General features: G+C 42.4%; 1 protein-coding gene across 1 annotated transcript in view; it reads right to left on the bottom strand.

The window, feature by feature from the left end:
• The window catches only part of WDR86 (WD repeat domain 86), a 67,891-nt gene that overhangs the window by 7,529 nt on the left and 42,189 nt on the right, over nucleotides 1-18,173 (bottom strand). The window contains exon 4 of the mRNA XM_082258510.1: nucleotides 3,533-3,668. Within this exon, the coding sequence (XP_082114636.1) occupies nucleotides 3,533-3,668 (136 nt within the window). The remainder of the gene's footprint in view (nucleotides 1-3,532; nucleotides 3,669-18,173) is intronic.

Here is an 18,173-nt window from a genome sequence, read left to right as displayed (position 1 = left end):
GGCGGATGCTTCCTTTGGCCGCAAGGTTCTTAGTGCGGCTGTTCCATAGGGTCCCTTGTTGGGGACTCCTGGCTGTTGGGATATCTTTGTATTCCCTGGTTTTTTTGTCTTTTCCTGGGTTGTTGCTCCTGTTGAGCACTTATTTTTGCTGTTGCCCAGCTGGTTTCCTTCCTTTGGTAAGGTTCCTTTCTTTGATGTGAGACTGCGTTGCCTTTCGGCGCGGATGCGTTTCCCACCCCTCATGTTTGCACTGCTTTGGGACGTCCCCATATGTGACGAATATGAAGAGGCGGCGACTGTCGGAGGACGTAAGAGAAAACGGAATTTTTGTAAAATCTTACCTGTAAAATTCCTTTCTCTGAGTCCTCCGACAGTCGCCGCCCCCTCCCCTCTTTTGGGGTTTGAATGTATACTCTACTGCTATTCCACTAAAACTGAGATATGGTTGCAGGAAGTAGGAGGGTATTGACTGAGGGGACCACCCCTTGAGGGTGGGATATGTTAAAGCTTTATTGTTAACATATTCTGTTGCCTAGCTACTCCTTCGGAGCAAAGTCTAATACCCATATGTGACGAATATGAAGAGGCGGCGACTGTCGGAGGACTCAGAGAAAGGAATTTTACAGGTAAGATTTTACAAAAATTCCGTTTTTTTTTTGATGGGGCTGTGATCTGACTTCCTATTAGAGGGTGGCTTTAGTCATACTCCATAGTCCCACGGTATATAGGAAGCCACCCTTTCTTGGTGCTCCCAATATGGACAGGAGACTATGGAGTCTAAAGGTTTTGTAGTGTGCATGGAGCAGTGCACGTGCCCGCAACTAACATGATCTGCTTATTCTAAGCAAATGGAAGTCAGGGGGAAAAGGAAAAGTTTAGAAGCCCACATTACTTTACAAGAGGGCAGAAAAACACAGTAAGAAACATTTTCTTAAAAATAGATTACAGGGCCATTACATAGTGAAATGTATGGAGTATTTTTTATCCTAATTGTTTTGTGTCACTTTAATCAAAAACAATATTACACTGTAATAAAAGTACACACTACATTGAATGGCATGCAATGTGAACCAAGTTGTTGCAGGGGAAAGTTGTAATCCTTTGTGTTCTGGACTTTAAACCTGGATGGTTATGGTGCAGCTAAATTTACTGGATGTCTGAAAATTTGGGAGACAGCTGACCCTTCCATATACTTGTGGATGATAATTGTTGAGGGTTTCCTTCTATAATGAGCAAATTACTTTACTAAAGATGTGGGTTCCTTGGTTATTATTGAGATGTGATCTGGATGGGGGTGGGCGTGCCACAGATATGCTTGAAATCTATAGAACATAACCCCGCTGTTCCCCTGAGGAAGCCCATTCTGGGTGAAACGTGTTGGGATTTGCTCTGCTTAAAAATTATATTGATCTACACCATCACTATTTCAGACCAAATTTTGTTTTTAGGATGTCAGTGTAAATTTTTTTTTGAGAGACCACCCACCTTTAAAGTCCCCAGTCTTTGAGTTGTCAGGGTTTACTCAGCAATTAAAAAGTTGTAACATGTCAAGAAAACCAACACCTTACAGTACATACAGTTTACATTTGAACAAACATGGCAACTTATGAGGACCTACAAATACCATAGTAACATCTGTATTTTGCTGTTTTGAAGTTCTCAAATGTGGTGGGTGATAGTGCTCATTTATTATCAGGGACAGAATGTGGTTACCTTGGAATAGGAAGTCTCTAAACAAAAACCATATACCAAGGTTCACCTGTTATTTAAATCAAAGTTGTAAATGTAAAAATATTGTAAATTGTTATTATTATTATACAGGATTTATATAGCGCCAACAGTTTGCGCAGCACTTTACAATACGAGGGAAGACAATAAAGTTACACTACAAATAGTTTTTGAAATAATATTACCATGTTAAAGCTTATATGACATTTTAGTGATTGGGTTTATGTAAAGCTAATATCACTAGTAATGAACTCAGGTGTGTTTGGATTCTAGTCTTCCTAGGCAAGCCCACCAAGAAGCGGTCACTTGCACTGGGCCAATCATCTGCGGCTGGGTTATTCCCATATACAATGGGTGTGTATATGTGCCACTGGGGGGCGGGGAATGCCTTGGCCGCTTATGATTGACTGAACTCAGGTGTGTTTGGATTCTAGTCTTCCTAGGCAAGCCCGCCAAGAAGGGGTCACTTGCACTGGACCAATCATCTGTGGCTGGGTTATTCCCATATACAATGGGTGTGTATATGTGCCACTGGGGGGGGCGGGGAATGTCTTGGCCGCTTATGATTGATTGAACTCAGGTGTGTTTGGATTCTAGTCTTCCTAGGCAAGCCCACCCAGTAGGGGTCACTTGCACTGGACCAATCATCTGTGGCTGGGTTATTCCCATATACAATGGGTGTGTATATGTGCCACTGGGGGGCGGGGAATGCCTTGGCCGCTTATGATTGACACAGTACAGTGACATCTTCTTGATGGGCTCGCTCAGATGGGTTCAGACTAGGATCCAAACACACCTGAGCTCATCCCTAAATGGGACTTGATTTTAAGCCCCTATAGTAAGTTGGCACTCTTGATCTTGGGATTGGTGTGGTGAAAAGTGGATCATCAGGTGAGCACTTCCTTCATTGTCGTTTCATCAATGAGTCCATTACATTTGCAGAGGGCAACAACCTGTGTTGCCCATACCAACCATTTCATTTTATAACCTGCTTTAGAAACAAGAAATTGAGAACCAATCATTTATGATTAGAGATATTTCTTGACTTCAATTTTAAAACATCTTTTATTAGCAGTTTTGCATTTTGTATAAATATAGTAAGTTGGTCGCTAAAGCAAAAGCAGCTCAGTGGCCTTTTTATACCAGATGCCTTGATCATATTAATTAACTTCAATGTAGTTTGATCATTCATGCACATTGTGACATAGCAACCTTGTATCACACAGATATAAACAGCAGAGTACATATCACAGTTCTGCACTCACCAAGGCTTCCCAAACAATTAGCCCACATACAAACCTTTAAATGTTTGTAGTTATGAGGGCCAATGCATCCAGTAACCATCTATAAATCACTGGGGATGGTCATATAATGATTCCATCCAAAAAATGGTAGACGCTGGAAGCTTAAATCACCAGTTTCTTGCCCTCCCAGGGTTTTCATTGGTGTGAATGTTGAGTCTATACATTTGCTGCAGTCATTGCCATAGACTGCCCTGCTGTATGTTAGATATTTAATTCATTTTACACAGAAAATTACTAGTAATGGGTTACCCAAAGGTGTTCAGTAACACAGCCAGAAACCATGGCATGGAGATCTCCCCTGTGGATCATCAAGAGATCATAAGTAGCCAGGGATCCACAAAGCTCTACCTCTACCTAAATTCTCAAGTCTGGGTGGACTGACCCTTTATCAGACTTCCATATATACTGTAGTTTCCATGTCATTGCTTATACAGTATGTGTATGCTAGTGTATAGGACTACAATGCAGCTAGTCTAATTGTGGACACTGCTGCGACTTACATATTCCAGCATGGTATTTCAAAGTGCTAACGCTGTGCTTATGAGACTTGTATGTCCGGACGCATTCACCAGTGTCAGGCAACCAGCATTTTGCTGTTCGGTCCACACTCCCAGAATACAAGTGTCGTCCTACCATCTGAAAAAAAAAAAGAAAACACTCAGCATGAGGATAGCCAGTCGCAAGTGCTTTATTTCAGCAAAAATCTATAAATATAAGTTTTGTATGACTGGAAATGTCATGAAAGATATAGAATTATTAATTTCATGTAAAGCACAACAGCCATTTCTGCTACTAAGAGCTTCCATCTAGAGCAGACGTTCCTAACTTGGGGTCCATGGAATTGTTTCAGGGGGTCTGTGAGGGTCAGATAAAAATGACATTCACTGTACAGCCCTCCCTCTTGTCCCAATCAGTGGTTTCCCATTTAAAGAAAATGCACCTTGCCACTGCTTATAGTGCTGACCGCTAACCATCTCTTGACTGGTTGTTGGCGCATGTTTACTATTTACATTCATATCACCACTCTCTGCACCACCGCCATCTTGTGCCACTCCATCATAGCAAGTGCTAATTCTCATTTTCTAGTAGTAGTGATGATAGTAGATTTAACCTTTACACTGCCACAGCCGTTTTTTCCTTTTTTGCACACATTTAAAAATAATTTTAGCCCTAAAGATGATGTAAATCTCCCCAAAATTATATATTTTCTGAAAGCAGACCCCCTAGAGAATAAAATAATGGTAGTTCCAATTTTTTATGTCACATAATATTACCGCAATGGTCTAGGAAATGCAAAATTTCAGTAAAAAACAAAGTGTATTTTAGGGGAAACAAATGCAATAAATTGCTCACATTTTTAGTAAAATATAAAAGACGAGGTTGCGCCAAGTAAATAGATACCCAACATGCCAAACCTTAAATTTGTGTGCGCCTGTGAAATGGCAACAAACTTCAGTACCCTTTATGTTCTATCGGCGACGCTTCTATAGCCCCCTATAGGTATCAGTTTAGTGTTACGAAGGAGGTCTTGTGCTAGAATTATTGCTCTCCCTCCGCCACGCGTGGTAAAATGTAACGTGTATCGCAATCTACATTTTCACTCGAAGGCGCTCTTGACACGTGCGTTTACGTTCATATGGGTGTATAAGTAGAGTTGGGGGCCTTGGGTGTAACTTACATTTTTTGCAACAAAAAAAAGTCCCCTATGTGATGATTTTTAGTGACAGGTTCTCTTTAATGAGATATGCAGGGTCTAAAGAAGTCTGCCTGTCAGTTTTACACACAATCCCTGTGGCTGCAGCCACCGGATTCTGTGTGATACCCCCTGCTGTCAGATCCGTGCGACGTACCAACCTGGCAGCGAAAGGGTTAAGCAGAAATAATCTTTTTTGTGTAATTTGCACAAGTTTATTGTATTTCATTTTTGTAATGAGTGGCCATTACTTTTTGCATGAAAACCAGTGAGTTTTTGTTAAAGAGCATATGCACCACCCCCCTTACTTTATTCAAACTTTGTATATGTCATATATTTATGAGGCAACCAAATTCCAATAAAATACAGTACATACTGTATATTCATTGCATGCAAAGTCATGTTTATGTTAATATTTCTGGGGAGGAGTCCTATAGCTTTCATCAGATTCTTAAGGGGGTCCATGACTCAAAAATAAAAAAAAGGTTAAGAACCACTGATCTACAGATTTCCCCAGTAGTCATTTTTCTGCCACTAGGAGTCCTCAATCTGATGCCCAACATCATTCAACCCACTTCCTCTGAGCTCAGGTCATCCTGGACCTGCCTCAGCCAGTGACTGGACAGTGAAAGAAGAAGCAGAACAGTGATGAGCGGAATGACCAGCTTCTGTCGAATAGGCATGCTGGAAAACCAGCATTCAACCAGCGTCTGATCAGCGGTGGCAGCCAATGGCTGTAAGAATTGACCAGCGTGTTTTGGCAGGGGAGCTGTCCCTGTTGGAAGTGTTGATATCACCCACCCCTACATAGCCTACTTGGCTCAGTCATACTTAGAGGAACCTGTACTAAGACCTCCTCCACTGCTGACCTCATTCTTAAAATACTCTATGCTTGGCTGTCTCTGCCTTCGCCATAGCTCCCAACTGTCACGCATTTGGAGGTACTGTCACTCATTTTAGACCAAATTAATCGGCCCCTCATGCAGTCTCAGTTGCCCCAGATTGTAAGGATTGTGGGAAGTTTAGTTTGTAGGAGGGACTAAGCTATACCACTGCCAAGAAAACTACAATTTCCAATATAAAGATTTTAAAGGGGAGGAACAGCAGTAATTTTCTCAGGTTGAAGGAGGAAAAAAACTCTCTTTCTGCAGGGAGAACACTGCTGATATAGACCATGACCCACCTGTGTGTAGTGAGAGCAGTAAGCAGAGCATCTTTATCTGAAAGCAGGGGAAGCAGAGTGGACGCTTTAGTTGAACCTTGGATCGTGACCTGGATTGGGGGAACCTGCTGTGTAGCAAAGGATACCACCAAAGTAAGACCTTTGTGCCTAATATTGCAGTCTAACAGAGGGACAGATTTGCCATCTAGGAACATTGTTTTTTTGCATGCACCAACTCCAGAAAGGACAATACTTAGAGTGATTCAATGTAAGGTTTTGGGCCCCAACATGCTGGTCAGCATAACATTTAGAACATGTGGACTACTGACTGTTGCTGCAGTGACCACCCCTTGTAAGTTAAGATAAGGGGTTAATTGCTACATGTTCACTGTTTTCAGCTTGCTAATAATCCCAGTAAATCATTACGACATTACGAACCTTCCTTCCTGATATACTCCAGAATAGCTCTTCTTGCGCATACCAGTTTACAATATAATTAAATGCTACAGTGGGAAAAATAATTATTTGATACCCTGCAGATTTTATAAGTTTGCCCACTTACAAAGAAATGAAGGATCTATAATTTTTATCATAGATTTTACAATACATGACCCCAAACTTTGGCCCCCCCAATGCGGAAAAGTTGGTCTGTACCTTTTGCAGAGAAAAAGCTCCAAAGCTTGTTTCCACCTCTGTGCTTGAATGTAGGAATGGCGTTCTTAGGGTCATAGTCAGCATTTTCCTTCCTCCAAACACGGGGAGTCGAGTTAATGCCAAAAAGCTCAATTTGGTCTCATCTGACCACAGCACTTTTTCCCAATCCTTATCTGAATCATTTAGATGTTTATTGGTATGACTGTACATGTACCTTCTTAAGGAGGGGGACTTGCCATGTTTGGAGGAAGAAAAATGTTGACTATTACCCTAAGAGTACCATCCGCACAATCATGCACAGAGGTTGAAACATTATGCTTTGGGGCTGTTTCTCTGCTAAAGGTACTGACCGACTTTGCCACATTGAGGGGCCAATAGATGGGGCCATGTATTGTAAAATCTTGGATAAGTACCTTCTTCCCAAAGCCAGAACACTGAATGAAGATGGGTCTTTCAGCATGACAAAACAAACCGCCAAGGCAACAAAGAAGTGGCTCAAGAAGAAGCACATTAAGGTCATGGAGTGGCCTTAATCCTGTAGAGGAGGGAGCTGAAACTTTGAGTTGCCAAGCGACAGCCAAGAAACCTTAAGGATTTAAAGAAGATCGGTAAAGAAGAGTTAACCACAATCCCTCCTGGACAGTGTGCAAACCTGGTCACTACTACAAGAAACGTCTTACCTCTGTGCTTGCCAACAAGGGTTTCTACACCAAGTACTAAGTCATGTTTTTCTTGGGGATCAAATACTTATTTTACTCATTGAACTGAAATTCAATTTATAACATTTGTATCATGTGTTTTTTATGGATTTTTGGTTGATAGTCTGTCTCTTTCATTTAAAATACACCTATGATAAAAATGATAGACCCTTAATTTTGTTTGTAAGTGGGCAAACTTAAAAAATCTTCAGTAGATCAAATAATTATTTTTCCCACTGTACGTAAACAGGTATGTGTTGTTGTATTTGGGGTTATTTTTACCCACAGGTGTCTGCATCTATATCCTCAGTCCAACCAGGCATTTCAGAGAGCACAGAACTGTTAGCAGAGTCGTGGACACAAGAACAGAGGATCCGACACATCAAGCAGCTTCTTTGTGTGTAAGCCCTACATCTAAAACAGCCTTTGCAACCCTTTTCTCCAAGATAAATCCCTAAAATAAGTTTGAGGTCTTGGAGAACCCCTATAAATCCAGTTCATCATGGGTCAAATGGGAAAATGCCCCATACAATGGAGGTGAGGAGAACAAATTCAACCTGTACAGTAGTGGTCAGAATGTCACCCTTAAAGATAGATGTGACGTTGGTTCTGGAACCATGCAGGAACCATCAAATAGGAAGTCAATCAGCTATAGCTCAAGGAACCCCTAGCAACCCCTGGAGGAACCCTAGAGTTCCACAAAACCCTGGTTGAGAATGGCTGCTCTAAAATCTGGTTCCAAAGCCTTTGGCATCTTTATAGATGGTGAGAATATAAAGAGCTGGAGACTGAAATATAAAGACTAAAAGAAAGAAAGTAGCCAATAGCAAAAGATGTCATTCTTTTTCTTTTGTCTAATTTGGGTCATACGATAAAAGCAGGTATCGGATGGGTTCCTATGGACAATACCCTCGCATTTGATGACAACTCAGCCTCAATGTCCTCCTATTGCCCTCCAGCAGGAGCTTATGCAGCATTATAGAGAAGCCTGGAATATGGAGCAAGCTGATGACATCATTATAAATTACAGACCAAGAACAACATTTCACAGTCTTCGAGTTCCCTCTTACAGCTAACTACAGTGAGATAAAGGCCAGCTTGGGGCAGCCCATGTAAACAGTCTGTCCATGTATCTGTCAATATTATCTCATGTAGCATGCTGTCCCATATATCATCTGTTTCCTTTCTTCTCCAAGAGAAATCTCTGCTCTGCCCAATACTAGCTCAGCATCTAAAGCACGAGTGATTATAAGAGACCAATACCGAGACAACGGTCAGGATTTCCAGACCTGCACAGAGATCAGCCAGACGGTTGTTTTTCTTTTTCTATTGTTTAACATCATCTGAAGATAGAATTTCATAGACTAATCTGCCAGGACCTACAGGTGACGTGAGAGGCACCCTGCTTCTTGCTGATTTCTCTGGCTTTTCCCTGATACTTTGTTCGTTATTGTAAAACAAAATTAACATCAAACTAAAATATATCTGACGTCTATATACACAAAGATGATCCATCTGCCTCATTGAGCTCTATTTTGGTTGACTGCTTTCAAGAACTGTAATATAATATATATATTTTTTTTTTTAATGGAAGCAAACCAAATTCTGTTTAATGAAACAACTTAGAATAAAATTGCCCAAAGTTCCTTAAAATAGAAAGAGCAGCCCTAGCAGCAATACTCATTTCCTACCTGGTGCTGTCCCTCGTAAACTCGCTGCTCTGTCCTGCAGATTTCCTCATTTGGGTGAAACATCTTTCAGCCAGCTTTCTGTGAGTTTAGGGTGTCAAGGAAACACCCCCCTGGGGGACCAACATCAAACTGGGCTTACAGGAGAATACTGTTGAGCAATACTGCTAAGCAAAGTCCTCTGCAGCATTCAGGACTGGCCAATGCCAGAAAAAAAACAAAAGATGAACAGGACCTCCCATGCATCACATGACTGGTCCAAAGACAGTTGAAAAAGGTAAGGCTGGCCATACATTATTCAATTCTCTTGTACAGATTTCTTTAGATTTACCAAAAACATATAATATGAAGTCAAACATAAACACTTTCAATGTGTATGCAATCAGGCTGGCCCATGCACTACATAGTTAAAGGTAAATCTAAAGGAAATTGATCAAGAAAATTGTATTATGTATGGCTAGCTTAAAGCGGAGTTCCGGGCACAGAATCGTTATTTCAATGAACATACCCCCGGGACAGTCAGGGCTAGTACATTCCACAATTGCTAGCCTCTGATCTGTCCCGGTTCGCACTTACCTGCAAGAAGAAATACTCACTTTTAAAATTTCTTCTCCGGCGTTGCCATCTCTGTTGTGGGCAGCTGAAGCCAGGGAGATCCTCTTCTGCGTCCTCTTCTGCGTCCTCTTCTCCCAGAATGCGCCTTCACCGGCCCCTCTCGTCACTTCCGGTGCGGCGCCGCATTCCTCCACAGCTTCTGGGCATGCCCAGAAGCTGTTTAGCAGGGAATGCGGCATCGCACCGGAAGTAACGAGCGGGGCCGGTGCCGTCGCATTGATTCCTGGGAGCGATGACGTTCAGCTCCCAGGAATCATTACAAACCGGAAGTGACGGTGCGGGCCGCGGCCACAGAGGGAGGAAGTGTAAAATAGGTGAGTATTTCTATCTACAATTACAAGGTAAGTAAAAAAAAAAAATAACCCTAACTATCCAATTCCTTTTCAGGTGAAGAAGAGCAAGCGGATGGACACAAAATCGAGTAGGTCGATTTGGTGCCCGGAACTCCGCTTTAAGTATACTTGAAAAACACTGAACAAAAAATGGTTGTGGTGAAGGGGAAGGCTTCTGAAAAGGAAAGTGTCAAAAGACTTGTGGGTGTCCAAACTGGAGTTGGGTGTTAAAGTGGAACTTGACTCCAAAAGCTAACTTTATCCTTTTGATCAGGATCATGTGACCACTCTGACAGTCAATCACAGTGAACACAACCGAATAGTCCATTCTGCCTCCTAGTATTAGGACTCAGTTAAAGGACCATCGGGAGGTGGTAAGAAGGGGTTTAGAGGCATTTCTTTTTGCCTTTTTTTTTTTTTTAACTCCACCCCACTCCTTAAAGGGACAGCCAGCTCCAAATGACATCAGAAAGGAAGATGGTGGCCAGGACCCAGTCTGTGGCAGCAGAGCAGGAGAGTCCAGAAGAACAAAGCTAGATTGTCTGGGTGGCGATTATGCTAATTCAGGATAAAGGTAATGAACAGATGGAAAAACAAAAAAACCACAGAGGACACAGGGGAAAGAAGTTCCCCTTTACCAGAAACCTGAATTGAAAGTCTGCCAAGTAAATGAGATTACATTTCCACCAACAGTCTTTACTCCCATAGTCTTATAAAGTGCCGGCATTCACTGGCTGCCTGTAATATCACGAAGAAGAGAAAGGGATTCTTGGTTTGATTTGAAATCTTAAAGAGAATGTTAATTTATTTCAATGTTATTCAGTGACATTGCAATAATAATTTAAAATATGTGCTGAAAAAGAAAACTATAATTTCCCTTCTAGGAACTAAGGGTCCTCAACCAGCCTGGCCAGCCCTACAGGTCACTGGCCAACCCATGGAGCCGTCTCTCCGAAGAATTAGGGGTGTGTTCCGATTCTGGAGCATGATAATAAAATAGAGTAGATAAGGATCACTTAAGAACACATTATTCATGCTTTTGCAGTTTAGTGAAACTCTAGTGCAGTTTCCATTAGTACATATTTAAGTTATTATTCTAAAGTCATTTTTAGAATTAGATTTAGACTTATTAATGTGACTTTCCCATTTTTGTTGTTTTTGATTACACTGACTATCAGACTAACAGGCTTGCCCTGAAAAGAGCAGAGAAGAACAAACAGCATTCAGGACTACTAAGCAGGTAACAGGACCTGCATTTTTATTAAGATAATATGGCTGCTACTACATGCATATATATTACTAACTATACACAGAAATAAAGCTTGTCTCGTGGTTCATTGTGGGGCACAGTATCCAACCTCTGGGCATAAGCACTGCCTCTAGTTTAGGAGATTTGAAACTAAGCATACCTAAAAGATAACTCAATTTTTGTGGGAAAATCCAACAGTATTAAATAAAAATTATATAGCATATACAGTTTCTAAAGAAGCCATGTTGTACATTATTGTTATCAAAAGTGACCTTTTCATTGCAATCTACAGCATGGTAATTTTCTGTAAAATTCAATGCAATATGGCAAAGGTCTCCAAATTTTCTAACCAAGGGGGCCAGTTCATGGTCCTTCGGGCTTTAGGGGGGGCTGCACTGTGGCCAGTGGTAGAAGCAAATTCCTCAGCATCACTGGATGTAAACAATGTCTCAGGCTTGGTGGTCAGTGGGGAAAAAAAAGATTACAGTGCCTGTGGTCAGTAGGAGGAGGACTAGTGCCGCATTGATGTCTGTGGAAAGAATAGTGCCCTATCACTGGTGTTAGTGGACAGAATTTTGCCCCACTATTGGTGTCAGTGGAAGAAATGGTGCCCCGCTGTTGGTGTCAGTGGAAGGAATAGTGCCCGACTGTTGGTGTGATTGCGAGGAATGGTGCCCCACTGTTGGTGTCAGTGAAAGGAATGGTGCCCTAGCTGTTGGTGTCAGTGGAAGGAATAGTTCCCGACTGTTGGTGTGATTGCGAGGAATGGTGCCCCACTGTTGGTGTCAGCGGAAGGAATGGTGCCTCATCGTTGGTGTTAGTGGGAAGAATAGTGCTCTTAGGGCTGAAAAAGGCAAGCAAAGGGCTGCATGGGCCTGTAGGTCACAGTTTGGAGACCACTGCAATAGTATACAGTCGGTGTGCAGAAAACCCCCAGAGATGTAATTTCCTAATTGTGTGATTGGCTCGCTGATTTTCCCAGGAGTCTACACTAAGATACAAATCTGATTTTAGGCATCCTTGAATCCTCTGCAACAAAAATTAGATTTTTGGTGAGATACTCCTAAAGGATTAATCACCTCTAAAGGGATTCAGATCCTACCACTTTCCTCATTAGAACACTGCAAGTGCAGTAGCGGATCAATAATGAAGACGTCATCCTCATTCGCATTTGCTTTGCTCATGGACAAAGACAAACATGCTATTTCTTTAGAGCAGAAACAGATAGGAATCTGTAACAAAGTTCATTAAAATCTTTGCAATATACATTGATTACCCAGAGGGGATTGTCTTTTCTCAACAAAACTGGAATTACTCTTTAAAGCACAGCACCCATACTGCACCCAGTGGTGTATTTTGGTTTTGTGCTGCCCTAGGCAAGACTAAAATTGGGCTCCCATCATCTAAATTTGTCCCGCCCATTCCTTTCACATCAGAAGTCCAATTGGATCTGCCTGTTTGTTTTTCTGGCAGACCCAATTGGCCCCTATATTCTCCTCTATAGAGCAGCAGGTGTAATCTCTAATTCGATCTGGTCCGCTAAAAACTAACTGAAGGGGATCTGTCCCCCTCCTTATGGGCAGATCAGATCGCAGTCAGGCGTAAACAGACAGAGTCCGTTTACATCCAATCGCCCTTTAGAGCAGAACGAGCTCCATCCCACTCTGCTCAGGGGGATCAGACCACAGATTTCCCACTGAGCAAAGCGGAGTCCTCCCTGTGTGTCTTCTGTTTTGTCCACATCTCATTTGCTCTGTCTCCATGTAGCTACTCTAACTAAATGTCTCCTTCTGTCCCCATCTCTCTTCTTCCCTTGCCTCTACCTATATGTCCCCTTCTCTGTCCTCATCTATTCCTCATGTGTTTACCTTTAGGGAGTCCCCATGATGTACATGCAGCGGACTGTATGAAAAGCAGCACATAAAAAGGCACTTAAGCCTTGCCCTACCTTCCAAAGAGGATTGTTATCTATGCTATTCCAGCTCATGTGCCTGCTGGCCTCACCCCCTGCTGTGGCTCGGCTCTTCCCCAGGTTCCCCCTCATTTAATTTACCTCCAGTTCAGCAGTGATTGTCCCTGTGCTGGTCTGGAGGAGGAACGCGGCAGCTCTGCTGTGCTGAGCTAGGTAAACATGCGACCAGGCTGGAGGTGGCACCGCTCCCCTAAAATATGCTGCCCAAGGCAAATGCCTTGTTTTCCCTTTGGTAGATACCTCCCTGACTACACCCCCAGAAATTTACTGAAACTTTGCCCCACTACAACTGGAAAGTAGGCTGGAATGGTAAGGATAGGAGGAGAGAGGAAAAATAAAGCCAAATTAAAGGGGGTGACAACAGCATTGAGTAGGTTCTTGACCCTCTTGCCACCTTGTCCACTCTTGCCCCTGATAGTCTACATAAACTCAATGCATAGTAAACAGCCAAAGCCACAAAGGATTTATCACATTAAGTATTATTAAAGAACAATAATCATCAACCCAAAGCATTGTATTAGTATTGTTGAAATATATTTTCTTACTTTGAAAATGTATGCATATCTTCAGTCATATCTGTAGCCCCAACTGCTGCTCTTCAGTACCTCCTGCTTTTCATAACAGCCAACAGGGGGAGTGATATATCAATTCCTATAGATTGCAAAAGTGAAAAAACACATCCCTGGACACCCTTTAGATGTACATGTTCAAGGGAGGGAGCCGCCCACTGAATTGTGTCGATTTTAGCTTTGCAGCCTGTTCCTCAGTTGCTTGATTACATTCTATCAGACCTGCTTTTGGCACAGTAGTAAAGCATAAATGATTAGCACAGCACAGATAAATTCTGCACCATTCAGGGGCCAGCAGGGAGGAAGTAACATACTCATCTATAGGGATGCCTGAAATGTGCTATCTTTCAATCAAGCTCATCACTCCTATTAACTTACACTTTCTGCGTCTGAATGGGTGGCTACACAGGGAGATATTGAGAGAGCAGAATGAGTTGTAGACACAGGCATAAAGAAAATGAATGCAGATGGGGACATCTGGGACGTTTCTAAGATATTTATGAGGATTTGATGGACATAGAATTTAAGGAAACATGTTGGTATAATTGAGAATTTAAACTTGAAGTATATATGTATTTTTTGGGGGGGTTTTTTGGCTTAAATTAGACTTTCGCATGCTGCATTTACACAAATGTTGGCTACATAATACAATAGGGAAAATATAAAAAATACAGGTTTAACATGCCTAGTAGAGATTCTGAGTAGCCACCCAGGAGAAAACATAAGAAGGGCATGTTATAAATATTTAATGCTGCAAAAAATGGTGATGCCAGCATTGAATGGAATGCAGTGTTCAGTGCTATACCACAAACATCTGCTTTGTTCGCAGAAAGTACGTTACATTCATTTTTAGTTCTACCTAAAAGTATACAAATGATAATCACAACTAACCATTACCATAGCACAGGCAAGAGAGTGCCTCAGTTTTCAGCCCAATGTTTATTTCCACTACTGGTCTTGTTGACCACCGATGAAATGAAATCCTCGAACAGAGCAGAGACAAGCTTGTATTTACAATCCTGTTTAATCTGGCTCTAGTTTCCCAAGGAACTCTAAAAGTAATGCAGACTGATTTAATAAGTTATTCAAAGGCCCTTTCACTCTAGATACACTGGGACTGCGCTGGACACATCTACACGGTGCAGTCCCAAACCTTGTTCATACTACTGCTCTGCGCGGGTATGCACTGAAAAAGGTAGGGAGCCCTAGATAGCTTACAGCCTTATTTATCAGAGATGCCTTAACCTGACAGTGTGGCTATCCACCCCATTTCTGCAAATATTTATAACCTAACCTGAGTAGTTGAAACTGGTAAGTTATTTCTTTTTTACTTGGTTGGTTAGCTTGAAAGTATGCTGGCAACTCCTTTTGTACAGCCTTTGAGCCCATGCACACCACCCAGGTCAGTTGCGGAATGTTTGCATATCATTGGGCAGCCTAATGCACCACAATGGACCAAAAGCAGTTGGACTGCAATGCATCTCAGTGGATGACCACACATTCCTGCTATTCCTGCTTACTGGTGTAGCACTCTCCTAATTTAGTTGCTAATAGTTAAGTCAAATTTAGTTTTCGGCTCCTCTAGCAGTGGAGAAATGTTCAATTTCTTTTGGCTTTTTTGGGTTCAGCTGGTGCAGGCTCAACTGCACCCCCCTGATTTCTGGAATGCTCCAGAATTTAGTATGTGGAAGAGATGGACCCACACTTATTTATACAGCCTCAGACAATCCATGGAATTGGGTATGAATAGGCTGGGGCCTTGAGCAGCAGGGTCCTTGTTCCTATGGAAGAAGAGGGCTGAGGCCCTCTAAGCTAAAAGCTGCAGCTTAGAAGAGGCCATCTGGGTCCTAGCTTCAGCTAAAGAGCTAGGGGACCCACATCTTGAATTCCTGAAGAGCAGTGCAGGAAGTTCACAGAGGATCTGACCTGAGGCATCTGCGACAGAGGCCGACTGGTACAGCAAGAAAGAATTGAAGTACACAGGGCACAGTGAGTACCAGCCTAAAACATCCCAAAGACTATCATTGCCACCTATTGGAAGAGCTTACTCCAGTTTGCTGACTAAGGCCTTCACTTTGCAAAGGGGTCCCCTGAGTTGTAGTTCACTAGACATTGAATACAAGAGGGTTACTTTACCCTGAAGAGACAGCGCAGTTAGAAGTGTCTCCTGTAATCTTTCTGCTAGTTTGGAGTATCCGAATGCTCACCTGCACACTATCACCCAATTTATATCAGAAAATAAACTACAAAAAAAGAGTTGAGTGACTGCTAACTGCTGTGTGCCTGGCTTCCATGTGCCTCACATAGAATGAAACCTGGGGCAATACCGCCAGATTTTTCTGAGGTCTGTGCTACACTGTGAAGGTTTATAGGGGTATAAATCAAAATGGAAGTACAAACCTCTCTAAAGCAAGAGAAATCTAAGTGAATGTAAAGTGTATTACCATGCACTGATGTAGCATCTGTGGTAATACGCACATTACCGTGGTGCACATCTGTGGTTAGGTTCTTTAGCTTACAATAAGCATCTGAGAGAACTCTGCTGAGCATATTTCCAACATGCTTAATAATCCCAAATGACGGATCATGGGTGTTCCTTTCGTTTCAGACACCTCACTACATACAAATACGTATGTGGAATCCAACCAGTGCTTCTCCTGGGATGTCCATATTCAGAACCATTATGAAGGAATGCTGGACAGTAGTGTTTATTTTTCTGTGATGGAGAAAGTACCAGGAAGAATGAGGCTCCTCCTGCGTAGGTCATAGAATCCATGATGGGTGAAACAAAGCCAGGTACACAACTTCCTGCTGAGTCATTAACGATGGCAGAGGGGACTTAAGGCCACTGGTGAAAATATCTGTTTTGGTGGGAAAGACTTTGCTATGATGGGATTTTTTGCAAATAAAATTGAACACAACACACAAATACCCTTTGCTGTGTGGAACGTCACATTCAGTATCAACTCGCCACACAGAATTGTATTTCTAATGTGGATTGAGAAAAGCAGACGGCATCTTTATTTTCTCGTTTTCTCTTGAACATATCGTATTCTGTATTGACAGCAGAACATTCTGACCATCTGTCAGCGGATTCATTTATTTCATTAAGATGTTAAAACAAACTTACTGGGCTACATTTTCCTCTCACATCAACTCAGATCTCCAACATGTGTATGAAATGGCTCAAAAATCATCTGTAGCCAAATATGTGATGAGTGATGACACAAACAATCTGAGAGGACCATTGCAGGAGTCTACCTCTGATTAATACATACCTCCCAATGTCTGAATAGCAAAGTTTGACACAATTTAAAGTGTTACTAAACCCAGAATCTGCATTCACTATATCTGGTCTCCCACAGTGCACAAAACATGGAAATGCAATTATTTTAGTACATATAAATGTATAAATACGTTTTCTCATCAGTAGCATATAGCAGTCTTGTGACTTCTATTAGTTCCTACTAGAGATCGACCGATTATCGGCAACACCGATATATCGGGGGCCGATATGCACTTTCCCCGATATATCGAAATCGGCCCCTGAGGTTACCGATATTGCCGATATTTAGGGAAAGTGCATGTCCTGGGGTGATGCCTGCAGCTAGAGGCATCACCGCAGTACCCGTGTCCATAGCCGACGGTTGGCTGACTTGTAATGAAAACCGATGCAGCTGAAAAGCTGTCATTACAAGAAGCGGGAGGGGACCCCCCCCCCTCCCGCCGCCTTCCACGGCTCACCCGGGTCTCCTGTCCCACCAGGAGACCCGGGCATCCTACCTCCACCGCCGCCATCAAAGAGAAGACCCGGTGTAGCATGAAGATGTGTCCCCGTGAAAGCCGGTATCCCTGTCGCAAGTGCGCATGCGCCGGTCTCCATGTAAAAAACCCGGAAGTGATGTCATGACGGCCGAATTTAAAAAAACTGACAGCATTCAAAACAGCCAAACTTGGCGCTTTGAATGCTTTTCAGTGCAGAGGAGGGGTTTGGGGTCTTTTAGACCCCCAGATCCCTCCATAAGGAGTACCTTTAGAAAAAAAAAAACTTTTTTTACATGTCCGAAAATATCGGCCGATACCGATATCCGATGACTAAAATATCGGTATTGGTATTAAAAAAAACGATATCGGTCAATCACTAGTTCCTACTTCCTAGTAAAGCTTGTAGGAGTTTTCATTCTCCCCTGATCCTCTGTCTGGACATGTCTGAACAGTGCTGATTGGCCCTGTGTTGATCACATGCACTCTCCCAAGAAAAAAAACCTCTCTAGCAATACACACCAAACTGGGCATGTGCAGCCGTCCCCTGGCTCTGTAAATATCAGGTTATTTTTTTGGGGAAAGTGAAAGAAGAGGAGGATCAGAGAGACATGATCAAGCAGCCTTTGTACACAATGCAGAGGATTCAGACACTCCGGATGACGTATGGCGAAACGCGTAGGGCGTGGTTTGTTACGTCAATACGTCACTTCCGGTAACGGTGGTTCGGACCGTTGGATTGCGGAA

This window comes from Pelophylax lessonae (assembly GCF_965119305.1).
Source record: "Pelophylax lessonae genome assembly, chromosome: 5".
Taxonomy (NCBI): domain Eukaryota; kingdom Metazoa; phylum Chordata; class Amphibia; order Anura; family Ranidae; genus Pelophylax; species Pelophylax lessonae.
This window is presented reverse-complemented; position numbering and strand designations above follow the sequence as displayed.